The 19,409-nt window shown below is 38.8% G+C and overlaps 2 protein-coding genes across 2 annotated transcripts; both read right to left on the reverse strand.

The window, feature by feature from the left end:
• Positions 1 to 1,417: 1,417 nt before the first annotated feature.
• On the reverse strand, positions 1,418 to 2,368 carry LOC136157400 (olfactory receptor 2V1-like). Its single transcript, XM_065919307.1, has one exon. It carries the CDS (start codon positions 2,366 to 2,368, stop codon positions 1,418 to 1,420), a length of 951 nt encoding a protein of 316 aa, XP_065775379.1.
• An 8,799-nt stretch (positions 2,369 to 11,167) lies between these two features.
• Positions 11,168 to 12,479, reverse strand: LOC136157411 (olfactory receptor 2V1-like). Its single transcript, XM_065919312.1, has 2 exons — positions 11,557 to 12,479; positions 11,168 to 11,297 (listed from the first exon to the last, which is right to left on the reverse strand). Exons 1-2 carry the CDS (start codon positions 12,477 to 12,479, stop codon positions 11,168 to 11,170), a joined length of 1,053 nt encoding a protein of 350 aa, XP_065775384.1.
• Between the last annotated feature and the right edge of the window lie 6,930 nt (positions 12,480 to 19,409).

The following is a 19,409-nucleotide window of genomic DNA, read 5'->3' on the forward strand; positions in this document are numbered from 1 at the left end:
AAATTGACAGGAACACAATAACAGCAGGAGATTTTAACATTCCACTGACATCAGTGAACAGATCTTCCAGACAGAAAATCAATAAGGCAATAGAGATCCTAAATGAAATAACACATGGAGACTAAACAAAATGCTACTAAAAATATCAATGGGTAAATGATGAAATCAAAGAGGAAATTTTAAAATATCTTGAGACAGATGACAATGAAAACACAAATCTACAAAATCTATTAGATGCAGCAAAAATAGTTCTAAGTAGGAAATTCCTAGCAATGCAGGCCTTCCTGAAAAAATAAGAAACATCTCAAATGAACAACCTAAATTACCACCTAGAGGAATTAGAAAAAGAACAAAGGCTAAACTCAACAGAAGGAAAGACATAATGAAGATCATAAAGGAAATAGAGATTTTAAAACTAGAAAAATCAGTAAAACCAAGAGGTAGTATTTTGAAAGGATAAAAAAAATCAACAAACCTCTGGCCAGGTTCCCCAAAAGAAAAGACAGAGGACTCAAGCACAATAAGAAACAAAAAAGGAAAAATAGAAACTTACATTTTAGAAATTTAAAAATACCATGAGAACACTATGAGCAATTATATGCCAACAAATTGAACAACCTAGAAGAAATAGACAAGTATCTGGAAACATTGTTACTGCTCAGTCAGTATGTCTGAGTCTTTGTGACTCCATGGACTATAGCACGCCAGGCTTCTCTGTCCACTCTCCCAAAGTTTGCTCAAATTCATGTCCATTGAGTCAGTGATGACATCCAACCATCTCATTGTCTGTTGCCTCCTTCTCCTCCTGCCCTCAATCTTTGCCAGCATCAGAGTCTTTTCCAGTGAATCAGCCGCATCAGGTGGCCAAAGCATTGGAGCTTCAGCTTCAGCATCAGAACTTCCAATGAATATTCAGGGTTGATTTCCTTTAGGATTGACTGGTTTGATCTCCTTACTGTTCAAGGAACTCTCAAGAGTCTTCTCTTGCACCACAGTTCAAAAACATCAGTTCTTCGGTGCTCAGCAGCCAGATATGTGTACCCCATCCACATTGATAAGTCATGAGATTCAGGCAGCACACCAAGGAGAACCATGAACTTGGGCAGCTCTCCTCAGCCTTCTGTAATTCTTGAAGGGACACAGCTGAGGGTGGTCTTGTGCCCAGTCTCCCAGCAGCTGAGGGATTAAGGGTCTGTGTCTTCTGTACTATGTAACCATAGAGGCTCTGACTTCCTGCCACATTGCCTATACTCAGCATGGACAGGGTAGATTGAATTGATGTGCTAATCTGGTTACTTCTGGTCAGAAATTAACTTTAATTTTCAGTAAGACATATTTGTACCTCTTTCAATCAAACTACATTTGAGTAAGCCAGGTTCCCAGGGCCCAGAGCTGTATAAGCAGTGGCAGTGCCAAGTTACACCTGTCCCCCACCACATGGACACCTCCCCAGGAGTTTCATGAGAGCACCAGCCACTTCCTTGTTCCTCAGGCTGTAGATGAGTGGGTTGAGCATAGGGGTAATCATGGTATAGAAGGCTGAGACCACCTTGTCCTGCTTGGAGGAATGGTAGGTCTGGGGCTGCATATAAGCAATCATGGCAGCCCCATAGAAGAGAGACACAACTGCCATGTGGGATGAACAGGTAGCAAAGGCCTTCTGCCGACCTTCAGCAGAATGCATGCGGAGCACGGTTATCAGGATCAACAGGTAGGAGATGGAGATAATAGAGAAGGGCAGAAGCAACATAAGGACACAGCACACATAGATCATAGTCTCATAGAGAGAAGTGTCAGCACAGGCCAGCTTGAGCACTGCAGGGATATCACAGAAGAAGTGGTCGATCTCCTGAGAGCCACAGTAGGGAAAGCTCAGGGTATAGATGGCCTGAATTAACCCATCCAGCAGACCAGAGAGCCAACACAATGCCACCATGAGCCAGCAGACTCGGCGGCTCATGATCACTGAGTACCTCAGTGGGTTGCTGATGGCCACATAGCGATCATAGGCCATGAAAGCCAGCAGGAAGCACTCATCCCCCAGGAGGGTGACAAAGAAGAGGATCTGGAGCCCACAGCCTGTGAAGGAGATGGAGCCATGGCCCAAGAGGTAGTCGATGGCCATCCGTGGTACAATGGTGGAGATGAGCATGAGGTCCATGAGTGACAGCCAGCTGAGGAAGAAGTACATGGGGCTGTGTAGACGGGAGTCAGCATTGATGAGGAGGATCATGAGCCCATTGCCAGAGAGGGCCACCAGAAACATGATCATGATGACAGAGAAGAGAAGGAGATGCAGTGGTGAGTGTGTGAAGAGGCCCAGTAGGATGAAGTGGGAGATGAGAGTCTGATTTTTCACCAAGGTCATTGTTCCTGCAGAAGTATGCACCAGCAGATGGTTGGAATCTGGAATCAGGTGGTTTATGTTTAATGCAACATTACTGAAGTCATTTACAGCTTTTTCCAATATGTTGCCCACTTTAAATGTTATTTGGTTTAAAATAAAAGGCATGTCCTCTTAAGAGAAAGAATCTGTAACAAAGATGCAGGCTGTTATTGCTGATGCTCCTTTAAATCTAGGACTTGCTGCATCTCCTTGAGAAGCACATGTCAAGCTATTATTGCTAAAGTTGGCACTGATTTTGCCTCTACTACAACGAGTCTGTCTCCAGTCTATAGACAGTCTCTTACCAACCTCTGCTGCTGCTGCTGCTGCTAAGTTGCATCAGTCGTGTCCGACTCTGTGCGACCCCATAGACGGCAGCCCACCAGGCTCCCCCATCCCTGGGACTCTCCAGGCAAGAACACCGGAGTGGGTTGCCATTTCCTTCTCCAATGCATGAAAGTGAAAAGTAAAAAGGAAGTCGCTCAGTCGTGTCCGACTCTTAGGGACCCCATGGACTGCAGCCTACCTGGCTCCTCCTTCCATGGGATTTTCCAGGCAAGAGTACTGGAGTAGGGTGCTAAGCCAGCCTTAATCAAAGATTTTCTTTTTCAGGTAAATGTACTAAAGCAGCAAAGGCATTTACCACCTCTGTGAACTGAGCATTTACATAACCTTTCTGAACCTGTTTTCTCATATTAATTTGAGATAACAGCTATCTTACAAAGTGATATTAAACACTGAAGGTGAAAGCATAAGCTATTCCTAGTAGGACAGAAATAATGATACCTGACATTACACGAGCATTTCTCATGTGCCAGGCACCACCATGACCACTCTGTCACATCCTCATAACTGCCTGGAAAGACTGATTATTATCACTGTTAATAAGTGGGGAAACTGAGAGAGAGGGAGATTATATTTTCAGATATGGAAACAAAATATTTCTTAAGAAGCTAGTAAATGAAAAGCTGGAGGCAACCTAAAAACCAAACACATAGTAAATTATAAAATAATCAAATAATAAAATATGTTGCCAGTGGAATACTTATGACATTTTAATAGCTACTGAGCAAAAAACTTATATCAACTACTCTTTTTAAGTATTTAAAACAACTGTGAGAAATATGTCAATATACTTAAGTACATGGTTCCCTTTAGGTAGTAGGGTTGAGGGTTATCTCTCTCCAACTGTGTATTTTACACATCTTCTATTAGCAATATGGAAATATAATGTTAAAATAACATTATACTATGTATAAGATCAACATACAAAAATCTGAATCTTCCTCATACATACCACTAAATAAACAACTTATATAACTGCAATAAAAACTGTAAAGTGTCTAGGAAAGAACCCAATGCTAAAAGTTATAAAGCGTAATTGAAAGACAGAAAAGAAGGCCTGAAAAAAGCTATGCATATTTTTAGAGACATAAGCTCAACAGTGTAAGGATATAAATTCTCCACAAACTTAATCTATAATTTCTTTGAGATCCCAATTAATTTCCAAAAAGACCCTTGCATTTTGGATATGAACATTTAGAGGTAGAATTCTCTCAAAAGTCACTCAAAATCAGTAATGAGAGGAACACAGTCTATGTTGGATAAAGTTAGGCTAGCTGAAAGTAGAACCCACAAAATAAAATTCGAAGGGATAGCAAAAGCAGTAGCAATTGAACAAGGAAAGGGAAAAAAGACACCTGTGAGCATAAACCACAAAGTAACCTCTCCCAAGATAGGAATAGAATCAAAACTACCAGTTTCAGCCAGCAGAAGCTGGAAAGTGGTACAAGGATTCTAAAGACAGTAGTTTATCCCAAGGAGCAGAGGAGAAGGACTTGGACAAAGATTCATGCAGATGAGTTGCATTTGCAGGAATAGTTCTGTATTAGTGATAGGGAGAAAAGACAGGATGTACATTAGGAATAACCACATAGTTCTCCATCCCAGTAGCTCAAGGAAAACTAAATAGTATCCTCAAAACCTAGTCTAGCAATCCACGATATACTAAAAATTCAACCTCTGGATTAAAATGGCAAACTGAACACACCTAATATCTGCTTCCTGAAAAAAGCCACTAGAAAGACAGCAGTCACAGGTAAAAAGAACTAAGTACCTATCAGGAGGAAAAATTGAAATAATATGCAAATGAGGTTGCTTTTTGTGTGTTTATATAGAATTGTCCCCAAACTATATTGTTCAATGTAAAAGGGACATTACAGAAGAGTGTATACAGTAAAATTGTACATATAAGGTATTGTATTACTTACTTTATATTAATTACATGATATATATGTTTAAATAAGCATCATATTACAATCATACATTTATACTCTATTATATTTCATATATTTCAGGGAGTATTACTTAATATTATATTTTACTCATATATGTGTAAAAAGAAATGAATATGTTTCTGTATACATTTATTTATGTAAATGTCAAAATCTCTGAAAGAAACTAGTAACACAATCAATTATTAGTTTTCAGTTAAGTGCTCACTGACTCTTTCATCTCATCTGCAAAATGAGGACAAGAATAATCACCTCCCAGGGTGGTTCAAAAGCGCCAGACACTTGCCTTGTTCACACAGAAAATGATCAACAAATGGTGGGTACTATTGTTGAGCAGAGTAGGGCTAAGCCTGTTCACTGAATGACAGAGAGACAAGGAGACATAATAAGGGGAGGAACTATTAGTAAGAAGCTGTGATGGTTCAAGCAAGAGATGGCCACTGGCTGTGTTACATTGGGCAGGTTACCTGATCATTGTGATCCTCAGTTTTATCATCCATTCTGGCAGTGAGAATAAAATGAATTATGTATATAAAGCAGCTACTCTTGTGTCTGGCACATAGTAGGTACCCTATACACATGGGCAGGAGCATAATGACGTCTACAATTTCTGTTACTTATTATGCTCTGGACAAGGTGGTAGCAAGAGAAATGTAAGGAAGGAAAATATTTTTAAGTGCATTGCATTAGAGTTTGGATTTACATCTTAATAGGAAACTTGGCCACTGTTTAATTAGGCTCATCAGATGCATCAATTGACTTTCAATAAATGCCTTGGGAAAACTAATCTTTACTGATAAAAACATGGCTCCACTCCAATGTAATGTAATCCCTTGGTACCAACTGTAAAGCAAATTTTTTTCAACAAAGCCTTGCCAGATAGCTATTGCAGATATAGTCTCAGCTAGGCAAAGCAGGAGATATTTTAGTGCAGAAAGGCAATCCTGCATCCCTCAGATAAGGCTTGCAGAGTCCAAGGTTGTGCATAAATGACTCCTGGAGGGGTGCACCTAGGAATTTTCTCAGAGAGCCTGGAAGCAGAATGAGGAGAGGTCAAAGCTATGGTAGAACTTTCTCATAGAGAATGAAGCTACAGTGTAAAAAGAGAAAGGAGCAAACACACCAAAACATTTCTCCAAATAAGAGCAGAGTTCTGGCCTCTTCAAGTAGAAGAGGAATAGGAGAGATCATCCAACAGAAAAAAAAAATTTTATGTGGTTTTAGGGAAAGACAAGCAAAAATTTGTTTTCATGAGTTTCAAACATAAGCACAAATGGTAGATAAGCATGAGAGGACTTTACCATAATCTTTCAAAATCTAACAAACAGGTATCAGAGACACTCTCCCAGTGTCTTGAAAGGGCCAGTTTCAGATGGTCTAGCCATGTTGCACTTCATTAAACTTGAACAGACAAATTATGTATACTATTGTAAAACTGGTCATAAGACCACAGGAATGAAATTTCCCTTCTCTTAGGTCTCAGTTGCCTGAGCTTTAAAATGAAATACTGGATCAAGCAACTCTTGGGTTTTCTCTAGTTCTACCCATGGAGTAAAGAATTAGGAGAAAAATCATTTCAGAAAACAAAATCTAACCAAACAAGAGTTTTATAATTTAAGATAAATAGTAATCAGGAGAACATCGGGGATAGTTGTCAGATGAAAAATCATTGTAAGCATTTCTTAGCAGAGAGGTAAAGTATAAGACACAGAGAGGAAGAGCCTTACCCAAAACCATGTAATCAGGAAGGCCTGGAGAGTCATGAGGTAGATTCCATTGGGAGCTCTATGCTCTGAGTAAATAGATTCCACCCAAGAAGGACTGATCAGATCACTCAGCTGGATCTACAGTGGGGTCTCTCTAACTGTAGAGGAAAGTACACATCTCCATCTTCTTGAAACAGAAGCCCAAGGGAATTATTAAACACTGAGAAGAGAAATTTCCAGGGAAAAGAAAGGCTTGTTTGGTCAGAACTCCTCTAGAATTTCCTCCTAACTTGTGAAAATATCAGTTGGTCAAGATGTCTCGAAGACTCCCCATCCATCAACAGGAACTATCCATTGTCTCCCACCTTGGCTGTGGAAAGATTTTGAAGAAATGCATTAAGACTGGTTGAAATGGGAAGAAAAAGTTCAGAAAGAAGGAACCCCAAAATTCTGGAAAAGAATGTTGCAAGCAAAAACCTGTTAGAATCCTTAGTGGTCAAGAAAAACCCACTTGGAAAGAAAACTTAGAGCACAGAGAGACCATAAAGCCCTCATCCAAAAGCAAAGACCATGGAAGAGGGCTAGACAAGGAGGGAAGGGCTTCTATCTTGGAGTCAGCAGAGTCTATCACCTGTGGAGAAACACTTGTTGGCCAGGTTTACCATCCAGCTGAGAGGTTTTATTCTTTGTCACTTCTCACTGAGACTCATTGTTTTCCCTTCTACTGTGACTAAAGAAACTTACTTCTGTTCTTACAAGTCCTTAGAGAACCCTCCTCTGCCACATCTCTCTCCCCAGTCTGTTGCAGTTAAACCTTTTGGGAAAGGAAGCCTCTTGCAAAGTTTTCTACTCATCTCAGTTCACCAGTAAACAAACTCCCTTTCAGGGAAACATTGAGAGAAAAACTGGGGAGAGATTCTATGGGTCAATCTGGGAAGAATTGACTCTTCTTCCATTCCAAAATGGAATGGGAAATACTGACTTTTGTTCTGGGATATGATCTACATTGTAAGTAGTCACTAAATAGTGGACGTAGGTGAAGCAAACAAGGAATCTTCCAGAGTCTTCCAGACTTTTGTCCCTCTGGTTCCTTCTGCCTCTTCCTGTTACGTAAGCTATAAGATATTCCCATTCAATATCACACTGACCTTTCTAACCTCAGAGCTCAATTACACTGGAATTTTTCAAGTCAAAAATTCAGCAAATACTCTGCTATGAAAAACAAATCACCTCCCTAGACTGACCACCTCTTTCTCACTTTTCCATCAGCTCTGACCCAGTTGAGTTTCTGTCATACTAAGAAATTTACAGAGATAAACATAGCATTGCACACACACTTGACATTGAAGTTACATAGAGCTGAGTATCAATATTTTTAGGCATCATTTTGAGCTAGGAACCTACTTGAAGCCATTTACTCATTTGTAAAATGGGAACAATAATTGTTCATCGCAAAACATTTGTTGTGTGAATTAAATTGATAGACAACCTTAAGTCATTTCCCTGTTATAAGGTTCTAAGAATTGTAGTTACTAGTGTAACTTGCCTCCATTCTCTCTAAAGCCGCAAAACTGTGACAGAAACACAGACTTTACAAATATAATATAAAACTCATTAAACAAATATCCAATGCCTATAGAAAGCAACAAAACAAATGCCAAGAAGGAGAGGATATTTAATTTCCAAGGTTACCACATCATAATATTGAAAATTATCCAGTTTTCAATGAAAAAATAACAAAGCATGAAGAAAGTAAAAAGTTATAATTCATCCACAGAAGAAAGCAAAGACTTTAGAACTACTGGACAAAAACTTTAAGTCAACTCTCTTAAATATTCTCAAAAAACTAATGCACAGTGATCTACAGAAACTAGGAAAGCGATGCATGAATAAAAAGAGACAGCTACATGTAAAAGAATGAAACTAGAACACTTTCTAACACCATACACAAAAATAAACTCAAAATGTATTAAAGACTTAAATGTAAAATCAGAAACTATAAAGCTTTTAGAAGAAAACACAGGCAGTACACTCTTTGGCATATATCACACCAGGATCCTCTTTGACCCACTTCCTAGAGTAATGGAAATAAAAACAAAATAAACAAATGGGACCTAATTAAACTTAAAAGCTTTTTCACACCAGAGGAAGCAATAAGCACAATTAAAAGATCCTCAGAAGTGGAAAAAATAATTGCAAACATAACCACTGACAAATGGGTACTCTCCAAAATATACAAGCAGCTCATATAGCTCAATAGCAGAAAAACAAACAGCCCAACAAAAAAATGCACAGAAGACCTATACAGACATTTCTTCAAAGGAGACATACAGGTGGTCAATAAACACATGAAAAGATGTTCAAGATCACTTATTATTAGAGAAATGGAAATCAAAACTGTTAATACAGTGACTGGTATTAATCTCACACTGGTCAGAATGGCCGTCATCAAAAAATCTACAAACAATAAATGCTGGAAAGGATGTGGAGAAAAGGAAACCCTCTTGCACTCTTGGTGGGTATATAAACTGGTCCAGCCATTATGAAAAATAGTATGGAGATTTCTTTAAAAATTAGGAATAAATCTACCATATGACCCAGCAATCCCACTACAGGGCATATAGCCCAAGAAAACTACATTTTAAAAGATACATGTACTCCAATGTTCATTGCAGCACTATTTACATTAGCCAGGACTTGGAAGCAACCTAGATGTCAACTGACAGATGAATGGATTAAGAAGATGTGGTACATGTATACAATGAAATATTACTCCACCATTAAAAAGAAAGAATTTAAGTTGGTGGTAATGAAGTGGATAAACCTAGAGCCTGTTATACAGGGTGAAGTAAATCAGAAAGAGAAAAACAAATATCATATATTAAGGCATGTATATAGAATCTAGAAAACTGATACTAATGAACTTATTTGCAGGGAAGGAACAGAGATGTAGTTGTGGAGAACAAACTTGTGAATACAGCGGGGGAAGGAGAGAATGGGTTGACCAGGGAAAGTACCTTTGACATATATACATTATCACATGTAAAATAACTGGTGGGAAATTGCTATATAACCCAGGGAGCCCTGACTGGTGCTCTGTGATTACCTCCAGGGGTGGTATCGGGAAAGTGGAGGGAGGGTAAAGAGGGATGGGATATATGTACAGTTATGGCTGATTCTCATTGTTGTACTGCAGAAACCCACACAACATTGTAAAGCAAATTTCCTCCAATTAAAAATTAAATTTAAAAAAATCTAGAATAAAAGACTAAGAAGGGCATAATAAAATGATAAAGGGATCAGCATGAACAGAGTATATAGCATTCATTAAAATGTAAAACCTAATATAGGAGCACATATATATAAAGCAAATATTGTTATTGTTGTTCAGTGTGAGGTACAGTACATCATAACATAGTCAATGTTTTATAATAACTTTAAAAGGAATATAGTCTAAGAAAATATTGAATTGCTATGTTGTTCACCAGGAACATAATATTATAAATCAATTGTAATTGAATTTTTAAAGATACTATTTTAAATTCTTCATTTAATCTTCTATAGTATGAATTTCATCTTGAATGAATTAGTGTTAATTGGGCTTATGTTTCTGATTCTTGCTTGCTTTGGGGCTAATTTTCAAGGGGAGATTTATATTTATTTTATTTTATTCTTATTCTTATATCTCTCTAGAGAAGGAAATTGCAACCCACCCCAGTATTCTCACCTTGGGAACCCTATGGACAGGGGATCCTGGCGAGCTACAGTCCACGGGGTCATAAAGAGTCAGACATGACTGAGCACGCATGCATGCACACACTTGTCTCTCTCAGCGAGTCTCTGTAAAAAATGCATTCCAATCTCCTTCTGTATTCCAAAGTTGGTGAGGAGCTCTTTCCAGGCTTCTGATGCCATATCCTTAAGCACGTTCTAAAGTGAGTCTTCACAGATGTTGCCCTCATTGTGTGGGCTCTATAGTAGAGCCAACTGTCTGCTCACCTGGAGATCTTGAGTTATCCTAGCAGGCACTGTAGAGAGGCTGAGCTGTAAAAGCCTTTCTTTTCCTGTCTAGCATCCAGTTGTGCACATCTTTCTTTTCTTTAACACCTTTCTCTACTCTTGTTTCCTGCTCAATGTGCTGAGTGCTGTCCTCTATGTTCCCATGACCCAACTGTGATGCTCAACCATGGTTGCTCCTCCAGCCTACACCAACTTTCACTTAATCTCCTTTCCAACTCAAAACTTATCCACAACATGGGCAGAAGAGCTGCCAACTGGCTTTTGTCTAGGAGTGGGTGTTCCCTTTAACCTGTTTCTACCGTGGTTCTCTCTGATTAACACTTCCTTTCTGAACCTGTGGTCATTTGAGTTTATAATTCTTGCATTTAACTTGTCTAAGGTCTTTCCATGATTTAATTTCTTACTTCTCTTCAAATCAACCATAAAAGGAGCCCCTCCTAATGCCCACATGCCGTGAGTGCATGTACATGATGATATTTTGCTATTTCAGCTTTAAATCACCATTATTCCTGAGTCATAGGTCAGTTTCGCAGAAGTAGACTGAGACATGCTTTGCAAGCAAAAAGTTTATTACAGAATGCTCTCAGAATTAAAAATTCTGGTGAAAGAAGAGGGTTAAGGAAGAAAAGTTGGATGCAAGAAGAAGTCGTCTGCAGTTCCTCAGATGATCCTATGGGGAGACTGAATTTGGGGAGCTCTGGAGCTCGGTTGTCCCTTCAGGGTCAAACTGAGACAAGGCAGTCAGACATTTATATCCTATATTACCAGTCATGAGATTCAGACAGCTCTCCAAGGAGAACCATGGGCTTTAGCAAGGTGCCTCTCCGCAGCATGGACAATTCCTTGAGAGGAACACAACTGAGAGTGGTCACCTGCCCACTCTCCCAGCACCTGAGGGCTGAAGAATCTGTGTCTTTTAGTCTTTGTAATCCCAAAAGCTCTTACACTGCCTATACTCAGCATGGACAGGATTTATTGAATTAATGTGCTAATCTGGTTGCTTCTGGTCAGAGAATGACTTTTATTTTCAGTGGGGCATGTTCATACCTCTTTCAATCAAACTACAGTTGAATAAGCCAGGTTCCCAGGGCCCAGAGCTGTATAAGCAGTGGCAGTGCCATGCTATTCCTGTCCCCCACCACATGGACACCTCCCCAGGAGTTTCTTGAGAGCACCAGCCACTTCCTTATTCCTCAGGCTGTAGATGAGTGGGTTGAGCATAGGGGTAATCATGGTATAGAAGGCTGAGACCACCTTGTCCTGCTTGGAGGAGTGGTAGGTCTGGGGCTGCATGTAGGTGATCATGGCAGCCCCGTAGAAGAGAGAGACGACTGCCATGTGGGAGGAACAGGTAGCAAAGGCCTTTTTCCGACCTTCAGCAGAGCGCATGCGGAGCACGGTTACAAAGATCAGCAGATAGGAGACGGAGATGACAGAGAAGGGCAGAAGCAGCATGAGGATGCAGCACACATAGATCAAAGCCTCATAAATGGATGTATCTGCACAGGCCAGCTTAAGCACTGCAGGGATGTCACAGAAGAAGTGGTCGATCTCCTGAGAGCCACAGTATGGAAAGCTCAGGGTATAGATGGCCTGAAACAACCCATCCACCAGGCCAAAGAGCCAAGATCCTGCCACCATGAGCCAGCAGACACGGCGGCTCATGATCACTGAGTACCTCAGTGGGTTGCTGATGGCCACATAGCGATCATAGGCCATGAAAGCCAGCAGGAAGCACTCATCCCCCAGGAGGGTGAGGAAGAACAGGATCTGGAACCCACAGCCTGTGAAGGAGATGGAGCCATGGCCCAGGAGATAGTCGATGGCCATCCGTGGTACAATGGTGGAGATGAGCATGAGGTCCATGAGTGACAGCCAGCTGAGGAAGAAGTACATGGGGCTGTGTAGATGGGAGTCAGTGTTGATGAGGAAGATCATGAGCCCATTGCCCGAGAGGGCCACCAGAAACATGACCATGATGGTGGAAAAGAGAAGGAGGTGCAGTGGTGTGTGGTTGAACAGGCCTAGGAGGATGAAGTGGGAGATGCAAGTCTGATTTTTCACCAAGGCCATTGTTCCTGCAGAAGGATGTGCCAGACAGAAGGTTGTGATCTGAAAGCAGGAGGTTTATATTCAGTGCCATATTACTAAAGTCATTAACATTTTTCACAAAACTTTTCCCTCTTTGTATGTTACCTGGCTTAGAGTAACAGATATGTTCTCTCAAGAGAAAGAATGCTAATAAACATGCAGGCTGCTGTTGTTGTTTTAGCTTCTAGGTCTTTCTGCACATAATTGAGAAGCAAATGTTAAGCTATTTTTACTAAAACGGACACTGCTTCTACCTTTGGTAGGCTGGATCTGTCTCTAGCCCACACTGCTGCTCCTGAAGTTCAGTAAAGGATTTGCTTTTTCATGGAAAAACTACTAAAGCAGAAAAGACATTTACCAATTTTGTGACCTAGTCACTTATAGTCTTTCTGAACCTGTTCTCTCATCTTAAATTGGGATAACAACTGTCTTGTAAAGTGATAGTAAAGATCGAAAGTAACAACTTAATCAATGCCTAGTAGTACAGAAATGACAACAGCTGATGCAACTTGATCATTTCTCATGTACCAGGTACCATGTCGGGCACTGTCACATTCTAGCATTCAATCCTCATAACTGCTTCGAAAGAATAATGATTATTCCTATTTCACAAGTGGGGAAAGTGAGAGAGTGGGAGGTTTATTGATTTTTTTCAAATATAAAAGCATAAAATATTTTCTGGGAAACATAGAAAGTGAAAAACAGGACTACCCAAAAGCCCAACCCAAAGGAAAACCTAAGTAAATTATGGCATGATTAACTTATAAAATAATATGTTGTCAGTGAGATACCTATGACCTTTTAATAGATACTGAAGAAAAAGTTTATATCAATGAGCATTTTTGTATTTCAAAATACTGGGAGAAATATGCCAAGATATTAACCACGTGGTTCCACCTAGATAGTGGGGTTAAGAGTTATCTCCCTCCAAACTTTTGTTTTTTACACATTTTCTATTTAGAAATATAGAAATATAACAATTTTAAAGTAACATTATACTATGTATAAGATCAACAGCCAAAAATCTGTATCTTTCTCACACAATACCACTAAGCAATTAAAAAGTGGAAAAAAAATATTTACAATTGCAGCAAAAACTATGAAGTAGGGACTTTTTTGATGGCACAATGGATAAGAATCCACCTCCAAATGCAGGGAACGTGGGTTTGTTCCCTGGTTTGGGAAGATTCCACATGCTGCGGAGCAACTAAGCCCATGTGCCACTACTACTGAGCCAGCACTCTAGAACCTGCAAGCCCTAACTACTGAGCCTGTGTGTGGCAACTACTGAAGCCTGCATGCCCTAAAGCCTGCAGGCCACAACTACAAGCTCACATCCTACTACTGAAGCCCGAGTGCCTAGACCCTATGCACTGCAACAGGAAGAGCTCCCGAAATGGAAAGTCCATTCACACAATTGAAGAATAGCCCTCACTCACCACAAGTAGTGAAGAGTAGTCCCTGCTCATCACGAATAGAGAAAGCCCACACCCACACATAGCAATGAAGACTCAGTACAGCCCTAAATAATAAATAAATAAATTTTTAAAAATATTTTTTAAAAAACTGTGAAGTACCTAGGAAAGAATGCTGATTCTAAAAATTATAAAACATAAAATAAATAAATAAAAAATTTAAAAAATAAAAATTATAAAACATAACTTAAAAACAGAAAAGAAGGCCTGAAGAAAGCTATGCAGCTCAAAATTGTAAGGATGCAAATTCTCCCCAAAATTATTCTATTATTTCTATGTAATCATGATTAAATTCTCAACACAACACTTGCAGTTTTGAAATAACAGTGTACAGCTGGAATTCTCTCAAAAGTCACTCAAACACAGTAAGGAGATCAAGAACAGAAACACTGTCCATGTTGACTGAAGTTGGAGTTAACTTAAAGAAGAACTCACTGAGTAAAATTGTCAGGGTCACCAGAAGCAGTAGGAACTGAGCAAGGTGAAGAAAAAAGTGGAAAAGAACACCTGTGAGCATAGACCTCAAAGTAACTCTTCAAAGAGAGGGGCAAAACCAAAACTGATCGTTTGTGCCAGCAGAAGGAAAGAACTGGTACAGAGAAAATCTTGGGACCTGGTTTATTCTAGCAAAGGTGAAGGGATTGAACAAAGACTCACACAGATGAACTGTATTTGCAAGAAGAATTCTGTACGGTGGCATAGAAAGAAGAGAGGATATACATAAGAATAACCCTACAGAGGGTTCTCTGGCAACCTAGTGGTTAGGACCCTATGCTTTCACTCCCATACCCTGGTTCAGTCCCTCGTTGAGCCACTGAGATCCCGCAAGCTACGCAGTGGTGTGGCAAAAAAAAAAAAAAAAAAAAAAAAAAAGCCCTATAGTTTTTTAACTTAGAAACCTAAGGTTAACTAAATATCATCCTCAGCATTCAGAGTCCCAAGAACTCCACTTCTTGAATTAAATGGCTGATTGAACATACTCAACTTTTGTTTCCTCAAAAAATCTTACTAGAAAGAGGGTAACGAGCAAAATCTGAACACAAGAAAAGACAAGAACAACAAAGCTTTTAGAACCTCAAATAAATGGGTGGATTGTAACTAGCATGCAGACCTAAGATGGCTAAGGGACTATAAGTCAGGGCAAGGGTGAGACTGGAAAAGGTGATTTTCTGAAAGTTGGCTAAAGGAGCACAGTTCCCTCCGAACTCCACACACATGGGCCCCACCCATCCCTCATCCTGGCAGAAAGTAGGAGAATAATTCTCCAGAGAGGTTGAATCCAATAATTCCAAACCCAGTGGAGGCCCAGTGGAGGTGATGGTACTCTGAGCACAAGGCAACATGTCAAGAATGGAGGTAGGGGGAGTTCCCAAGATCTAGACTTATTCCCTTTAAGCAGGAAAATAGATAAGCCTCTACTCAATTCAGAAAACATCTAAAGATACTGACATTGTAAATTAAAAAAAAAAAAAGTCCAGTCATTTCGCTCAAAGTGAAGCCACAAATGACATGCCCATGGGCTTGCATGGTATCTCTGCCTGGGAAAGAATCCACCTGCCAAGCAGTAGATCTGGGTTTGATCCCTGGGTCAGGAAGATCCTCTGGAGAAGGAAATGGCAACTCACTCCAGTACGCCTGCCTGGGAAATCCCATGGACAGAGGAACCTGGTGGGCTACAGTCCACGGGGTTGCAAGAGTCAGACATGACTTGGCAACTAAATCACAACTACCACCTACATGCTTAGGGTGTCCAACGTGTTTCTTTTGACCCCACATTTTAATTCAGGTAGACAACAGAGGGTCAGCAAACATTTGAAAAATGTTTCCAACCTCAAAGAAGGAAAGGAAAATCAACAGCAGAGCAAAATGGATGAAAAAAGAGACTCTTCAGGGAAACAAAACTGTTTACGTTCAACATTAAATGAAATAAGGAAAGATACTATAAACATGAACTAGAATGATGTGCAGTAGAAAAAGGAGCATTCAGAGGATAGAGGATTTTTTAGTAAAAATATAGTTCTATTTATTCATTTTACAGATATATGTGCACATACATGAGTTGATGCACAGACAAGATGGTTTGGTGTAGATTTGTTTATAGTAGAAAAAAGCTTGAAAGCAATCTAGCAACAGAGGAAAAAATGAAGAAATACTGGAATAATATTCAAGTAAGTAACAGAATGAGATTGCTTATTATGTGTTGATAAAAACTCCAAAATAATACTGTTCAAAAAAAAAAGCACATTACAATGTGGTCTATATAATCTAATTGTAAATATAAAATGCTATACTGTATAATATATAATTATGTACCATAATTATGTTATATATTACTATGTAAATTTTATGCTATAATAATATAATTATACTATACTGCATATTATATAATATATACAAGTAATTTATATATAATATTACATTTTACATACATATAAATATGTGTATATATACATACATACATAGAAGATATTTATATATAATACATGCATATACAAATAAATTAAATCTCTGGAATAAAACACAGGAGCTACTAACAGTGTTTGCCCCAGAAGAAAGAATTAGAAGAATCAGATTGCTGAAATCTAGGGTAGAAAAAGAAAGTCTTTATGGTATATTATGTTGTGTCTCTTGAATTTTACTCTTTGTGAGATAATACATACTTAAAATAAATACATAAATATAATGCTGAACTGATAACCAATAGCATTATTAATGGGAATTTATAAAGTGAGAACCAAGATACCTGTTGGTACTTAATTAGTGTTTTTTTGAGCAAAGAGTAAAAAAATTTTGAAAGGGTTAAAAAATGGCTAACAGAACAAAGTTAAAAGTGATACTGCCTCATCTATTACCAAAATGTAAAAAATCTAGTATCAGCGAAGGAATAGAAAAACTGACCAACAAAAGAATAAGTCCAGAATCATCCTATGTATGTGAAAATTTACATTCTGATTTAAATAATACCATTTAAATTCTGTGACAAAAGAAGGGCTATTCAATAAATGATGTAGAACAATTGCTCATCTCTTTTGAAAATCAATTAGGTCTCTAATCATACCACACACAAAAATAAATCCTGAAAGCTTAAAGAACTGAAATAATAAATAACAGTATTAAAAGAAATATGGAAGAATGTGTTTATGACCTAGGACAAAGACTAGATGCATTTAAATATGACATAAAGAATGAAGTATACATATATATACTACCCATTTTATATAGTAAGTATGTAATAATAAATAAAATATCACTTAATATGTGGAATCTAAAAAATGAACTTATTTACCAAACAGAAACAGACTCACAGACTTAGAAAACAAACTGATAGTTCCCAAAGGAGAAAAGTGAAGGAGAGAGATAAAGTAGGAGATTGGGATTGACATATACATACTACTGTAAGCAAAATAGATAATCAACAAGGGCCTACTGTTTAACACAGGGAGCTCTACTCAATACTCTGTAATAATATATGGGAAAAGAATCTGAAAAAGAAAGCTACATGAAAAAAAAGAATAGTTACATGTATATGTGTAATTAAATCACTTTGCTAGACACCTGAAATTAACAAGCCTCAGAAATCAACTATACTCCAATATAAAATAAATATTTTTAAAGATATGATATATTATAAAATACATATTAGACAACAATTCATAAATTTTTCTATTCAAAATGTTTAAAGAATAACACAATACAATAAGATAAAGGATAAACAAAATAAGCAGTAAATCCCAGGGGAAAAAATCCAAATAAACGTTAAATAAAAACTGCTTTACAGCATTCTTCTTCCTTGATGCCCTGCAATAAACCCTTTACTTCACCAAAACAAAAGCAAAAATAAGCAAAAAAGACTGCTTTATTTCACTAGTAACTAGAGAAAATCAAGCTAAAACAAAGATACAACTCTTTAACCAAATTGGAATAAGGTTTGGGAATATTAAGTATGGGGAGGAAGGAATATGAAAAACAAGTATACATAAAGTCCTGAAGGGCACAGAGTATAATAAAGGATACTTCTGGAGAGAAGGGTAGAATTGGGTGAGGATAGTGGTCAAAGAGGAACTCTAACTTAACCTACAATGACTGACTTTTTGACAAGAATGTATTTATGTGTTTCTGGATTTTAGTGAAGATTGTCATCAGCAGATAACTAACATATGTGATAGATCTTTGCTCTTTCAGCTTGCTTTGTAACATAACTTTTAAGACACATTCAACAAATTAAACATTAGGAAATTTTTTAAAATAATTTATATTTTAGCAACATTGGCCAAATACAATTCTCAATGTCAACTTGGGGGATATTGTGGGGGATCTCTTTGTTGTCAAAGCCAACTAGCCGTACACACCACACTTGTAGCACATAGGATCAAATTGATAATCCCATTCCAGGCAAAGATTGTAAGCCTTGTAGAGCAATAGGATGCAAATGTGAAAGAAAGAGGGTGAGGGATTAGAGAGCTGAGGGATGAGGAGAAGCATTAACAATGGATCAGGAGAGGAAGGGAGAGATGAAAGGAATAATGAGAAAATGTCATGGAAAAGGAGACAAGATTAACAGCCACAAAAAACAAATAGAAAAAAAAAATATAAAGAGAGAATGTGTTCCAATATAAAAAATTATTCTTCCCCAGAAGAGACAGAGAAAGTAGAGAACACAGACAGGGTGAGTAAAGGGAACACAGATGCAGAGAGAGAAGGATCAGGGGAAGACAACGGCACAGATGGGAGAAGAAACAGGAAAAGGAGTCTCTGAGTGCAGAGGGCAGCCAGGCAGAGGCACAGAGCTCTCCCATTACCAACACATCAATGAGCTCTCTGAGTTCTGGGACTCTGGGAGCTAGGAGAGCCCAGTGTCTCTGGCTCTGCCCGCCCTTCTGGGAAGAGCTGTGGAGCAGACTGGATTGTCTTCAAACTCTTCTGTCCTTCCTCAGGGGCAGTTGCTTACAGTCTGGAGAGAAGCAGTACAGTGGCCTGACCCTTCCCAGCTTCCTTCCCAAACCCCACTGGAACAGCCTGTGCTCATGTTCAAGAGCCTGGCTTCTTCCAGGTGAGCAGAAACCCACAGACCCTGTAAGGTCAAACTCAACAGATCCCGACATGCCAGACCTGCCTGTTGAGTTCCAAACTTCATCTCCATATTGATATGTCCAAGTCCACTCAGGTTCCTACTGGACAGAGTCTGTGCTTGAATTCATGCCATCCTATCTGCCTGGAATGCCTTCCCTGATTATTCATTTATTCAAGTGATACTTACTGAACACCTATAATGTGCCATGTTCTGTTCTAGGTGCTGAGAATAGACTAGATTAGCAGATGCACTCCTCTCCTGGGATCTGACACTCCTGTTGATCTTTCCTCCCAACCCCCAAATTCTGACTCTTCCATCAAGTCCCTCCCCCTCAGTGGTCTCTCCTCTTATATCAGTTGGTGTCTA

This window comes from Muntiacus reevesi, chromosome 1 (assembly GCF_963930625.1).
Source record: "Muntiacus reevesi chromosome 1, mMunRee1.1, whole genome shotgun sequence".
NCBI classification, from domain to species: domain Eukaryota; kingdom Metazoa; phylum Chordata; class Mammalia; order Artiodactyla; family Cervidae; genus Muntiacus; species Muntiacus reevesi.

Coding starts and splice junctions, on each gene's coding strand:
- LOC136157400 (XM_065919307.1), bottom strand. CDS start 2,368: ATGACCTTGGTGAAAAATCAGACTCTCATCTCCCACTTCATCCTACTG.
- LOC136157411 (XM_065919312.1), bottom strand. CDS start 12,479: ATGGCCTTGGTGAAAAATCAGACTTGCATCTCCCACTTCATCCTCCTA. Junction 11,298..11,556: donor CTCAAGAAACTCCTGGGGAG/GTGTCCATGTGG, acceptor TTCAGCCCTCAG/GTGCTGGGAGAGTGGGCAGG.